Here is a 14431-nt window from a genome sequence, read left to right as displayed (position 1 = left end):
ACACCAGGGCTCCTATGCATGGAAGAATCACTTGCAAAAGAATAAGGAAAGACAGTTTGGAAACCTCAAAACAATTTATTGAGTTGCTTTATACAAGATTAACAATTTCCACACCACCCCCTAACACCAACATAGTTGCTGCACAAAAGCCACAGCCCCTCTCACACCTAAGAAACAGCCATGCCTGGTTAAGTGCTCAGAGCCTTGCACCCACCAAAGAAGCCCTTGCATCCCACTAAGCGCTCTCTACCCCCACCCTCTGCTGTAGCCAGGCCGCAGGTCTCCCCAGCCATGGCTGTTTAAGTCACTCACTCTTTCATTACCACAAATAAAGCATAAACAAGGAAAAGAAATCTCATAAACTCCCCATCAAAGAAACATTTCCCTGAGGCAAGAGGCATCGCTAGATTCCTAAAGATGAGGGCATCCTGCTCTAGCTGCACACGCAGTGGCACATGGGGAGGAGGGAGCACCAAAGGGGTGGGGTGCTGGGGCCCATTGTTTGACGGGCAGAGGAGCCTGGAGAGTTCCCACTGCTCAGCTTTGCTGGCGGCCTCGGCTTAGAGCTCAGCTATACAAATCTCTTCTTTGGCTCTTTTTGCTACTACCTAAGACTATTCTGTAAACAAACTGGAAATCCAAGTTGCAAAAAATATATGTAATAAAAGGATAAGGAATCCACATGGCCCAATGTGAAAACAATTGGTTCTTCCACACAAAAGGAATCAGAACAGAGGCCAGACCAAAGAACTGACAAAGGTCTTGCTCCCAAAAAGGTGGAAAGGTGACCACTTTCACAGAAAAGGAGAGCTACTGAGTTCCACACCCTTGAGGCAGGAACCAAAAGCACACCGGACTCACCCTGGGTGCACACTGAGTGCTGATCACCTTCCTAAATGTTGTCTGGCTAGGCAGTCAGCCAGACCCACTGTGTGGTAGATTTATAAGATAGGCAAGGGCCCTCCAAGTCCATATGAAATAGACATTGGGTGGGTGTGATAGCCTAGTGATGGAAGCTCTGTAGTCACTATCTTTGTCCTCTGCTGACTCTCCAGACTCTCTGCACATCCCCCTAAGACCACACAGAAGCTCACTGTCCAGAGAGCACCAATACCCCAGACCTGTTTTCTGTGGCAGAGGCTTCAGAGAGGCCTGTCCTGCAGCTCTGCCAGACAGATTTCTAAGAATAAGACAGAGTGGAATGTCTACCTGTGGCTTGGAACCCCTGGGCTCAAGACACAGAGGACTGATGGGCTCCCTGCAGCCCACCTGCATAAACTCTAGAAAAACAAAACAGAGCTGTAGCTCTATGGGAACCTGGGATTTGGGGGCTCAGATGACTTTCAAGTCAGGACGGCACAGATTATGATGTGCAGTCATAAAAAAAAAAAAAAACCAATTAAATAAAACTGTCTTAAATATAGACTAGCTTTAAAAAAAGGTCTTCATCTCAGATCCACTCAGTGGGCTGAATGGATAGATTCGAGTTGTCATAGTCTGCTCCACCAAAAAGGCACTGGAATTAAGTCTTCCTATAATGTGATGTGTGAAGAGCAGTCCCATTCTATCCAATGCATTCAATGGTAATGATGAAAACAGCCCAAGATAGGTGTCTTTAAAAATCCTACTACAATTGTTGAATCTATAAAGATCTTTTTCTCTATAAGAGCTTCATTGTCATGTTCTAAGGAGAAACTGGCCCCTACAAGAGCACACATTAGGTGTTCTTAGTATTTTGCAAGATTTCCTACCTGTGGCTCTGGCCTGGGTCTTGTCCTCTTGAGCACACAGCCTGAGGATGGAAGAGAATCACAACCATCCAGGGATTCTACTGTGGCCAGGAGTCCCTGATCAGTAGGGAGCTCTGAGATACACCAAATACCAGGACTTGGGCAGATCTAGAACCCAGTAGCCAACAAATCTGCCACAGGAGCTCACGCACACCATGTTTCCCAACACAGTCTAGGCACACTTCTCAGCCCAGAGCTGCCCCTTGATGTCGTCCAGCGACAAAGCCACGAGGCCCCAGCACCAGGTCAGTAAGTGCTTTGTGAGCAGCACAAGCTGCCCCTTGGTTGAAGGCCCATCAGAAGTGCTAAGAAGTGCTCCATCTCAAACTCGTTCCTGCTCCAGAATAAAAGCAGAGGGCAGGAAGAGCATAGCAAATGTCTGTTATCAGAGACCTACATGTTGGGCTTCCTTCTAGACCTATGTCATTTGATTCTATCCTCCAAAGTGGTCACAATTTCCTCGGTACAACAGGCCCTTTCCCATGAAGCTGTGAAGCATCTGGAAAATAAGCAAAAACAGAATATTCTTTAAACACTCCAATTCCTTTATGACATAAACAACTTCACAAGGAAAGTAAGCAGTAAATGTCCCCAAACAGTGGCTGTGTGCATTGCTTCTTGTAGCATCCTGCATCATGCATGAGCACTAACACTGTGCAGGCAGGGGGCCATGGAGTACTGTCTACAGGCACTCTGCAACATGACAAGGACAGCTGCAAGGCCTGATGACCACACAGAATCCAGACACTCTCCACCCTCTTGCCATCAAAAATGCACTCAGGTACCAGAGGGACAAAGACAAAAGCATCAGCATCAAGTCCACGTGGGAGAAAGGGAAAGCAGAGCAGAAACAAGTTTCAGCTCCTGGCTAACCCATTTTGCGTGACTATTCTTCTGCTTGCCTCCAGTGCTTTTTCTTTTACTCTTCGTGGTACTGGTAATGATCCCAGGGCTTTATATATGCTAGGCAAGTGCTCAGTCATGAACTAAATCCCCAACCATTCAGACAGCTTTGGAAGACAGGGGATGGGGTGAGGCGGGGGGTTGGAGGGAACACGATAGGAAAATAGTATAAGAAATGTTTTTCTTTCCCTTTCTATCAGTTTCCCTCCTCCCCCTGTTGACTGAAAACTCCACAGACCCAGAGTCTGTTTCCAGTGGTTCTTCAATCACTTTGTTTCTCTCAAAGAAAGCCATTTCCAAAGCAGGTGGAAGTGGCACCATCTCACTTTCACATCACACAGGCTCTCTGGAGCTGGGGAGGTACCCACACTGCACTTAATCCGAGTAGCAGCCACCAATGTAGAAAGTCCTCAGATTTGACTGCTTCTTCTGAGGACAGGAATGACTACTGACCCTGACTTTGCTCCTCAAAGGGTTTCCCACTATGGAGACCTACAAACTCACCCTCATCCTAACAAGACCTCCAGCATTCACTACAGAGTTCTCAGCTTTAAGACATTGGTACAAAAACCACACAAGCAGATCACAAAGCATTCAAGGAGCTGGGAGCCCTGACTGTCCATGAGCTAGTCAACGGCACACATAGCCCTAGAGTCTGCATCTGACATAGCCCTACACAAATCCCCATGTGCCCTAAGCTCAGTCCTGCTCTCCCCAGCACAGCCCTGGGTCCTGTTTGGAACAGGTCTAAAGTGCTAAGAACACTAGTCAAAATCAGGTTCCCATTGGGCTCCTAAGCCAAAATCCCATAAGGTATCTATATGCAAGAACCCAGGAGTGAGGCCAGTCCACTTATTACAAGATACCTGCCTGTGGTAACTATTCCCCATTCTCATGATCTCAAGCTGGTAGCACATGTATCCGGGCTCTCAGAGCTGCCTACTTTCAGAAGCACCATTCTGTCAGAAGATACTGGCTTTATTCCTGGTGCACTTCCAAATCTGTTTTAAAGGAAGGTTACACCAGGGTGGATTGACAGTTGCTTCTCTTTCGGATTCATACTAACTCTCTCACAGACATGTACTATGTTCTCTCCCTATTCTGTGGCTCTTTAATCCTTTCAAATAGCATCTGCCACCTGACAATGCCTGGCAGGTGTATAGGATTTCATCATGAAGGCCCTGAAGTGCTTGGTTAGCCTTTGGTGGACAAGAGCCACCATTACCTTTCTTCTTTTTAAATGCACGTTAAGGGTTGGAACACTTCTGTTTCATGATTGGGCTCTACCATATATTGCTGTCACGCAGGCTAAGTCATGCCCAGTGCCCATTCCAATAGGAAATCAGGAAAAGCCTCTGGTAAAATAGGCTTATATTATTCTGGAACCCAAAGCCAAAGAGCCAGAGCCTCAAAAGACAAAGCAAAATACAAAACAGTGATGATGAAGCAGGGATGGCTAAAAGTGCTGACAGCAAAGCACCGAGGGTGGAGGGGTATGGTGCACAAGGCTCATGGCACACTGCCCATCTGGCATTTACCTGGCAGACTCTGTGGGACATGGGTGGACACAGCAGCATGTGGGAGAGGCGCTGTGTGAGGTGGGCTGGAGTGCAAGCCAGCCAGAAGACCTGAGAGAAAACAGGAGGGGAGAGAACAAAACACACACATTGAAGACAGAACAGAAAAGCAGCTTGGGAGATCCAGAGCCCCAGGTAACCTGTGGGCCAGTCTGGAACAAAACAGCTACTCCAGGTACTAAGCAGCTTCCCTGGACAATGGGCACTCCCACAGTCACACCAAACACATACAAGACCCAACATGGCACACAACATAGGAACAGCAGCAGGAGATAAGAACTTACTGTGGCTGAGGCCATGGTGGAAGGTCCCAGGGGCAGGGCCTGTAACAATGGCATCCTTAGAGACCCCTGCTTTGGCAGAGGAGTCTGAACTGAAGGAGAGCACATGAAGTGGAAATTGGGTTATGATTCCCAGTGAGTTTGAGTTCATAGCCCCCGGAAGCTTGGGGTTGCTGGACTTATAGGTTGAAGGCAGCAGGCTTAAGGGAGCGGTGTTGGACAGCAGCACTGCCCCTCCGGTTCCTTTCTGGGGAGGAAACACACACACAGTAAGAACCTCACCTGTGAGAGTCCCTACTACTCAGCACTCAAAAGAGGAATGAGGAAGTGTCTATAAGCCAGCATCTAGAGGCTTCCAGGGTACACAGACAATTTAAAAAATTGTAAATATGGCCAGGAGGTGGTGGCGCCACCTTTAATCCCAGCATTTGGGAGGCAGATCTCTGAGTTCAAGGCCAGTCTGGTCTACAAGAGCTAGTTCCAGGACAGTTAGGGCTGTTACATAGAGAAACCCTGTCTCGAAAAATTCCCCCCCACCCAAAAATCCAAAAGTAAATATGTTTCTTTTGTGAAGCATGTAAGTAATATACCATATATGAGCCCAACAGTGGTGGCACATGCCTTTAATCTCAGCGCTCAGGAGGCAGAGGCAGGCGGATCTCTGTGAGTTTGAGGTCAGCCTAGTCTATGGCATGAGTTCCAGGACAGCTAAGGCTACACAGAGAAATCTTGTCTCAAAACAAACAAACAAACAAACAAGCAAAAAATATAGTTATAAAATATACACTATATAGATCTCTATAATGCATACAAACTCATAGATATACAAATATAGAATAAACAAATTTATATACACTCATATTTTTTTAAATATTTATTTATTATGTATATAACATTCTGTCTGTCTGTATGTCTGCAGGTCAGAAGAGGGCACCAGACCTCATTACAGATGGTTGTGAGCCACCATGTGGTTGCTGGGAATTGAACTCAGGACCTTTGGAAGAGCAGGCAATGCTCTTAACCACTGAGCCATCTCACCAGCCCTATACACTCATATTTTAAATTTATTATATAAACCTATGTAATACATACATGGGCAGGGATGGCTCAGTGAGGACCTTTGTGGTTTTTGTTTGTTGGTTTTTCAAGACAGGGTTTGTCTGTATAGCCCTGGTTGTCCTAGAACTGAGAACTCAGAGGTCTACCTGCCTCTGCTCCCAAGTGTTGGAATGAAAGGCATGCGCCGCCACTGTCCAGCTGTTGCAGTTTTTAAAATTAGGCTATGCTTCTAGAGGGCCTGGGTTGGACTTCCAGCACCTCTTATGGTGGCTCACAATGGTCTTAACTACAGTCTCAACAGATCCAACACCCTCTTCTGGCCTCTGTGGGCACCAGTCATGCACATGGTACACATGCAGACAAGACAATCATACACATACACACACACACTAAAAAAAACAAACAAACCCAGACGTTATCTAGAGGAGCACAGGATCCCACCCAAAGCCTTCATAAGTATAAACAGTGTGGCAAGATTCTCATTCAAAAAGATCCAACTGAAAATAGTTCCCCCACATATTCATGTTCACATGAAAGTGAACACTACTGTCCCATCATAGGACTTTTAAAGTTAACTGGAAAAGGAAGCTTCATTGCAGCACTATGGTGGAACGTGGCTGGTAAAATCTAACTGCACTAGATCATAATTAAATTTTCAATGAGACTAGCTAGTACATATTCATGAACCCTGACACCACAGTAAGTTAAAAGATAAATAAACTAAAAGAAGTCCTGTTTAGCTGGGCATGGTGGCACACACCTTTAATACCAGTACTCAGAAGGCAAAGGCAGGTGTGTGCGTTTTCATTTAATGGGCTGAGTTGCAGCTTATCCATTATATGCCCTTATCTTACTTATAGACACTTCAAGAAGATCATGGATAAGATTTTCACTATGGCTGCAAACCTCAATCAAAGGGCTTATAGGAAACAGGAAGTCCTTGTTCAATTTTTGAGACAGAGTCTCATAATAGGCCCACACTGGTCTATTATGTAGCTGATCCTGCTGACTCTACCTCTCAGTGCTGAGGTTACAAATATGCACCACTGCTGGGCAGTGGTGGCACATGCTTTTAATCCCAGCACTCGGGAGGCAGAGGCAGGTGGATCTCTGTGAGTTCAGGGCCAGCCTGGTCTACAGAGCCAGTTCCAGGACAGGCTCCAAAGCTACAGAAAAACCCGGCTCGAAAAAACCAAAAAACAAACCAAGAAAAAAAAAAAGAGTATGTAGCACCATGCCCAGTTAGTGTGGTGCTGGGGACCACATCCAGGGCTTCATGTTAGTCACGCATTCTACCAACTGAGCTATAGCCCCATCCTATAATGTATTGTCAAGGCAACATTAAGTGAATGGTTTCCCTTTTTCCTTTTTTTCCTAGCAGTGGTGAGGATTAAATGTAAGACTTTGTGCATGTACTGTGATCTAGAGCCTCAGCTCTGAGGCCCTAGTCTAAATCCCCAGAACCCATATAAAACTGGGTGTAGTGACATGAGTCTGTAATTCAGTACACCTACAAGATGAGAAGCTTTATAAACTCAAGGGCCAGCTAGCCTGGTATAGCAGTGAACAACAAAGAGATCCTGTCCCAAACAAGACAGAAGGTGAAGTCTGAACTCAACACACACACACCATGTTACATATGTGTTCCCACTCATACAAACATGTGTGCATACACCATTTTTTTTTCTTTTCTCCTGGAAACTAATGTGGTACAGTCGCTATTCAGAGAGGCAGGAAGAATCAAGATCTTGATGAACTGACCTATCTACACCTTTTTTCTTTTGGTTTTACAACACAGGGTTTATCTGTGTAGCCCTGGCTATCCTGGAACTCGCTCTATAAACCAGGCTAGCATCAAACTCACAAGAGATCTGCCTGGGATTAAAGACATGCACCACCACCATCTGGCTTATGTGTTTTTTTAACTGCTGAGCCATCTCTCCAGACCCCTTTTCAATTTAAGACAGGGTCTCATGTATTCAGACTGGTCTCAAACTAGATATGCAACCAAAACTGGCTTTGAACTCCTGATTATCCTGTTTCTATCTTTGGGTTTACAGATGTGCAACACAACCCTGGCCAGACTTCTAAATTTATATACACACCTCACAACATACCTTCCCTGCTAGGTCAAACCACTTTTGACTTACAGAGTTCTTCCCCCCCCCCCATTTTATTTATTTATTTATTATGTATACAACATTCTGCCTCCATGTGTGCCTTCAGGCCAGAAGAGGCACCAGATCTCATTACAGATGGTTGTGAGCCACCATGTGGTTGCTGGGAATTGAACTTGGGATCTCTGGAAGAGCAGCCAGTGCTCTTAACCACTGAGCCATCTCTCCAGCCCTTACAGAGTTCTTTTAAGTCTATTAGAGAACTGCAACCAGAAGGTACTGCCAGTTTGTGCTAAGGCTGAACATTTCCTGACTGCCACCTAACAGCTGAAGGTACCGTTATTTAGAGGGCAGAGCAGGTTCTGGCACACACTCTACTCCTCGCAGGCTCAATCTCTCCAGGAACCCAATGCCAACAGATATTCCCCTCCTTTCCCCTTCCAGTTCCCCTACTAAAAAAACATTCAGGTAATATCAGTCCTCCAACCACCAGTAAAAGTGAGACTAAACAGGAAATCCAGTACTCTCTAGTATCTAATCTCACTTACTGTCCCCTACCTGACTTTCTGTTTCAGACTACATTTGCAGACCAGGGCAAGGCAAGCAGCACTGTCTACCCTCAGTAGGGGTAGATTACAATGCTGGGATACTCACTGGCAAGGAGGTAGACGATGTCACACTACTAACTGCAGCAGGCTTCAGGGAGGAGGTCAGTAACTTTGCCACTCCCTGGGTCCCACCACCAGAATCTCCATTTGGACCTCCAGGAGGAGCCACCAGGGTCAGCTTCTGAGAAACAGGTGTTTTTTTCACAGCTGAAGTTGGGGCAGCTCGGCTTGAAGGCTGTCCCGCTGAGGGAGACTGCACACCAGGTAGCAAGGTCCCAGAAACAGAGCTCTGTACTTGGGCTCCTCCAGGAGACGGACTACTAGTAGAAGCCCCATGTTTAGAGACTGAGCCAGCAAAGGGGTTATTCTTATATGATGGTCCCACAGTGCTGGCTGGATGCTGCTTTGATGGATGGCTCAGGGTAGTGGAGGATGAGGCTGTGTTCTTATGAGAGCTGCTGCTGGAGGCTGGTGAACTTCCAGAGGAGGTTGGCATAGTGGCATGGAAGGCCTGGCCTTTGGTTGCTGTCTTTACCACCTGCAGGAGGGAACGATGACACTGTGGAGAGGCAGGCTTTGGGCCTTGCAGCTTGTTGACAAAAGGGGTTGGGGGTGTGAAGCTTTTCTGCTGTTGAGTGCCTGCATGAAAGACTTTGACTTGGGAGCTAGGCATGGGAGCTGCTGCCTGGGCTCCATGAGACGTCCGTGGCAAACTGTGGTGCTTTGCTTTGGACTGGTGCAATTCAGACATACCCTTGCTGAGGGTAGCTTGGCAGGACAGCTCTTTGTAGCCAGAACTCTCTGGCTTTTTCTCCTGAGAGGACTGCCCCAGTGCTAGAGCCTGTTCAGCCAGAAAATTGAGAGGTGACTGCAGAGCATTAGTGGGTGGTGGTGCAGAAGAGCCAGGCTTTGCAAAGTTCCGTTTCTCTTCTGTACACAAAACACCAGCAACTTTTTCTGTTGGTGTTTTGGAGGGTGCAGGCAGTGTGAATTCAGAACTGCTGGCAGCTCTGTTGTTCAATACAGCCAGTTCTTTAGACACAGCTTCCACAGAAGAGGCTGGATTCTGGGCTAATTCTTCATCCAGTGAATCCTCCAGAGTGATAGGTACAGGGTCAGTGAGGCCACAAGCTGCCTGGGATGAAAGCTCCCTACTAGTTGCTCCAATGCTCAGGCCTCCACCTTGATGTTCTGAGAGCAAAGTAGTGGGACCACCAAGCTGTCCTGATGAGATAGAAACTTTTTTGTCAGGCTTAGCAGATGATTCCTAAAGAAAGGCAGAGATGCTCATAGTTAGAAGTATTCAAAGATACCAATAGTGGCCTGTTACAAGGATGTCAACAAGAGAAATGGGTAATTATAAGACAAGTGATGGATGAGAGTAGGTACCATGTCTGCCTTGCCTCGTAGTACTATCTGGCATGTGCTTGCCTTGTAGTACTATCTGGCAAGTGCCTAGCTGGCAGAGGTTGATTTTAGGCCAACATGCTTTGCCACAAAGTATACCCATGCCCACAGTAAAATTTTTCTTCTTTTAGTTTCTGAAATAGTGTAAGACTTGCTCAGATACTCTGTTGGCTAGTGTTATATCAACTGTCTAGTGCAAGCTGGAGTCATTTTAGAAGAGGTAATCTCAGTTGAGAAAACACTCAGACAAGGCTGGCCTGTGGTGCATTTTCTTGACTGATGATTGATACAGAAGGACCCAGCTCACTATGGGCAGTTCCACTCCTGTGCTGGTAGTCCTGAGTGCTATACAAAAGCAGGCTGAGTAAGCAACACTCCTCTATGGCTTCTGCCCTGCTTGAGTTCCTGTCCTAACTTCCCTGGATGATGAACTATAAGCTATAAGGCAAAATAAACCCTTTTCTCCCCAAGTTGCTGTTAGTCATGGTGTTTTATCACAACAATAGAAAGCTAACCAAGACAATCTGCTGACATTCAAACTATGTTGAATGCTCCTGATTGAAATTAGACTAATGAGAATTACTTTCAATTAACTTACTTTTCCTCAATACCTGACTCATCAGCCATTCTCATGGTAACAGAAATGGGATCTATATCACTGCTCCTGCATCCCAGTACTTAACACAGTATGTTCTCACATATTGTAGGAACCTTTCAGATACTCAAGAATAAACAATTTAAACATCTGTTCTAACAATCACTTTAAGTAGGGCTAAGGGAACAGCAAACTCAACAGGTAAAAGTTAGGCAAGGACCAATGTTCTCTACTGAGAGGTTTCTGCAATCTCTAAGATGTTTTTCACATTTCTGTGCTCCATCCACTACTTCCCTGTTGTTCTCCCAGGCAACTAACAGAGCCACTACTCCTTTCTGCTACTGTTACAAACTAACTGGCCACAGCAGGAATATACTGCCTCCCTAAGAGGTCTACTAAACTGCTGAGCTTTCACATTTACAGTGACCCTGTCCTGTGCTTCTTTGGAGTTGCTTCAAACTCTACTGAGTCCCGCAGCAACTGGGCTGGCTGAGTACTGCTGTGAAAAACTGAGGCTAGAGAGAGAGGGTTAAAGGCTCTGCTTAGATGCCTGCCTTGGTCAAGAGTGCCATCTGAGTAACTATTCTCAGTGAAGCTTACCAAGCAGCCATGAGTAGTCAAGATATTTCCTGAGCATGGCTTCAGAAACGGCACATAGCCAAAGCAAGCTGACTCACCTTCACCTTGATTTTTGAGGGAGCTATTACTTTCTTCTTGGCCCTGTTCGAAGAAATAAACACAGAAATGGTTCAAAAGAGGTCCTCAAGAGGAGATTAAAATAGCAGTGTCCCAAGAAATAAAACACTGAGGTACTTACAGGAGTGACGTCAGGTGCCCATGGCCTCGCCGGCTCTCTTTAAATAGAGTCCTGAAAGAAAAAGGGCTAGGGTATCATATCTGCCTCAGCATGCCACAACTCTGCTTCTAGAGCTCCCCTGGAGGCCCTGATACTCAGTGGCACTTAATCTAGCTGACTAGAGAGCCACAAACCAGCTGACGGGCCTAATATGACCTCACTAACTCACCTAAAGCCAAGCATCTAGGCCCTACATAAAAAAGACATGCTCCATTCATAGGTGGAAACACACATAAAGGAGCTTCTGAGACAGAAGCCCAACACTAGGCTCCCACATGGAATTAGCACTGCATCCTGTGAATATACGAGGAAGTCCCCATGATGACTTCCATCAGCCTCTGGTACAGCCATTGCATCAAAACAACAAAGTTCATACTGTGACGAAATGAGAATACAGCCAATCCTCTGACTAAAGTAGGACAAGCACACTACAAGTAAGATCTCTCTTCTAAGGATAAGAAGACTCCTTTATAGATCCCTTATGTCCCTAGGTACTCCAGTGACATCAGAACTGAATCAACAAGACAGTGACTTCTGAGGGAAGGGATCACTGTCAGCCTACACTAGCCTGTCTCACCTGGCCTGCATCCAGCCTTTGGGCCACAAAGGCTTGACCTCAGCATCCAAAAAAGCTTTCACACAGTCTTCCCAGGCCTGAGCCTTGCTGTTCCTCTCCAGATCACGGCTCTCCAGTTTGATCTTCACCACCTGGCACAGAAGCTCCCTGAGAAGCAGAGAGAGATCAGAAACTTCCCACCACCCCAAATGCTGTTTCACAGTTGTCACTGTGTGCTTTCAGCAACCCATGAAAGTAATTAATCCTAACCTTCATTAGCAATATGGGGACAGGATCAGACACTGGTCTCACAAACCCTCCAATGATGCAAGGTCCCAGTTTGTGCACACCTGATTTCATCATTCCACTGGAATTTCTTCCGGGGTCCCATTATCCTCCGGCCCCCCTTTTCTTCATCTTCTTCCTCATCAGAACAAATTCGTTCTCTCTGCTCCTTGTCTTTCTCTTCCTCCAGCATCCTACAGAGGGAACAGAAGGAACCTTGAGGTCCTCCTGCCCACCAGCTTCCCCCTCCCTCCTCCCTTCTACAATATTCTCCTTGATTTAAGATCAGAAAATGCTGAAATGCCTAGAATTGTGTTGGAAATGTAATACTGAAAAGTGTAAAAAGAAGAGACAGTGACCCAGAGAGATGGCTCAGTGGTTAAGAGCATGTACTGCTCTTACAGAGGATCCAAATTCAGTTCCCAGCACCCCAGTTCACAACCACCTGTAACTACAGCTCCAGGGTATCTGACTGTTTCTGGATGCCGTAGGCACATACACGTTTCTACACACAGACTCGCACAAATAATTTTAAGAGGGGGTAGAAGATATAGGAAAATAATGACACCCAAGTGAGATGGGACACACTTACTTAGCAACCTTTGCTTGTGTGTGTGCTTGGCATTCATCCTGGTACTTGGCCACCTGCTCAGGCATGGCCCTACCAATGGCATCCTTGAGTTTCTGGAGTGGTTCCTTTAGGCGCCCACCCTGCAAAGAAAGGACAAAGTCCAGGTTTGACTCATGCACCACTCTCACACTAAGGACCCACAAGAGGCTATCAAAAGGAGACAATGCAGCATATATGATCCCTATGTGAACGCTGCCACCCACCTGTTCATAGAGGTGAAGTTTCCGAGCACGCTTGACCAAAGCATCCTTGCTGCAGGGCAGGAATGAAGCCAGATAAGCAAACACCCCAGAACGGATTTGGCTAGTCAGCTCCCGGGTTTGCACCTCTATGCTGAAGAACAAAACACAGTAATTAATGGCATGCAGCTTGATGCAAGTTTCATCTTCCTTAGGTGGCAGTCCGGAGAAGAAAGGTAGGCACCAAAAGCAGTCTGAACCTTATCTTGATGGAGACAATATAACCACGTAGCCACAGCAACAAAATCTACAACAACAACATAAGGAAAAACTCTCAAGCTTAATGAATTTGCCTAGGAAAAGAGGGTCAAAGCTCTTAGGTCAAGGATAAGATCAAGTCAAAGGTAGCCAAGAGAACAAAGCCATGAAGTAGATGGTGGTGGCATATGTCTTTAATCCCAGCACTTGGAAAGTTTGAGGCCAGTTTGGTATACAGAGTGTGTTCCAGTGCAGCCAAGGCTACATAGAGAGACGCTGTTTCAAAAAGAGAGAAGGGGGGTGGGGAATGAGCATTAAAAAAAAACAAAAAACACAGGGCTGGAGAGATGGCTCAGAGGTTAAGAGTACTGGCTGCTCTTCCAGAGGTCCTGAGTTCAAGTCCCAGCAACCATATGGTAGCTCACAACCATCTGTACTGAGATCTGGCGCCCTGCTCTGGCGTGCGGGCATACATAGAGGCAGAATGTTGTATACATAATAAATAAATAAATAAATAAATAAATAAATAAATAAATAAAACAAAAAAAAAAACAAAAAAAACACAAAAGCTTTAAAAAGTGAAAGTAATTGCCAAGAAACACTTTCCAGCAATATTTTGGTTTTATTTATTTATTTATTTATTTATTTATTTATTTATTTTGTGTGCAATATTCTGTCTGTGTGTGTTTGCAGACCAGAAGAGGGCAGCAGAGCAGACCTCATTACAGATGGTTGTGAGCCACCATGTAGTTGCCGGGAATTGAACTCATGACCTTTGGAAGAGCAGGCAATGCTCTTAACCATTGAGCCATCTCTCCAGCCCCCTCCAGCAATATTTTGAAGATTTCTTTTTCTTTCTTGTTTTTTCCCTGTTCTTGTTTTTGTTTGTTTGTTTTTGTTTTGTTTTGTTTAAAAGACAGGGTTTTTTTGTGAAATAGTCCCGGCTGTCCTAGAACTCACTCTGCAGACCAAGATGGCTCAAACTCACAGAGATCCGCTTGCCTCTGCCTCCCAAGTGCTGGAATTAAAGGCATACACCACCACCACCCAGTGACTGGTTCTTCTTTTATGCAGGATTTTTGCCTGCACATATATGTGTTTATTATGTGCATGCCTGGTAACCATTAAAGTCAGAAGAGGGCACTGGATCCCATGAACCTGGACTTAAGGAGCCAGTTGTTAAGGACAGTTGTGAGTCACCATGAGGGTGCTAGGAACCAAACCCAGGTCCTCTGCAAGAGCAATGGCACATTCTCTTATCCACTAAATCATCTCTCCAGCCTTCTCCAGCATGTTTTTGTTTCAGTTACTAGTTCTTTTTTTTTTTTT

At 45.7% G+C, this 14431-nt stretch overlaps 1 protein-coding gene across 2 annotated transcripts in view; it reads right to left on the bottom strand.

The window, feature by feature from the left end:
* Positions 1–54: 54 nt before the first annotated feature.
* The window catches only part of Ubn1 (ubinuclein 1), a 32945-nt gene continuing 18568 nt past the window's right edge, over positions 55–14431 (bottom strand). Inside the window, exons 9-18 of one of the 2 annotated variants that reach the window (XM_005349269.3) lie at positions 12869–12998; positions 12627–12745; positions 12100–12228; positions 11771–11917; positions 11155–11205; positions 11015–11057; positions 8382–9602; positions 4555–4798; positions 4232–4321; positions 55–2289 (exon numbers count right to left, since the gene is read on the bottom strand). In XM_005349269.3, the coding sequence (XP_005349326.1) occupies positions 2240–2289; positions 4232–4321; positions 4555–4798; positions 8382–9602; positions 11015–11057; positions 11155–11205; positions 11771–11917; positions 12100–12228; positions 12627–12745; positions 12869–12998 (2224 nt within the window). In that variant the 3' untranslated portion in view covers positions 55–2239. The remainder of the gene's footprint in view (positions 2290–4231; positions 4322–4554; positions 4799–8381; positions 9603–11014; positions 11058–11154; positions 11206–11770; positions 11918–12099; positions 12229–12626; positions 12746–12868; positions 12999–14431) is intronic. The other variant, XM_026780448.1, reaches the window with a different exon arrangement.

The sequence above is a fragment of the Microtus ochrogaster genome, chromosome 7 (genome assembly GCF_000317375.1).
Source record: "Microtus ochrogaster isolate Prairie Vole_2 chromosome 7, MicOch1.0, whole genome shotgun sequence".
NCBI lineage: Eukaryota > Metazoa > Chordata > Mammalia > Rodentia > Cricetidae > Microtus > Microtus ochrogaster.
Note: the sequence above shows the minus strand (reverse complement) of the source record. Positions and strands in the feature narration are given on the sequence as shown.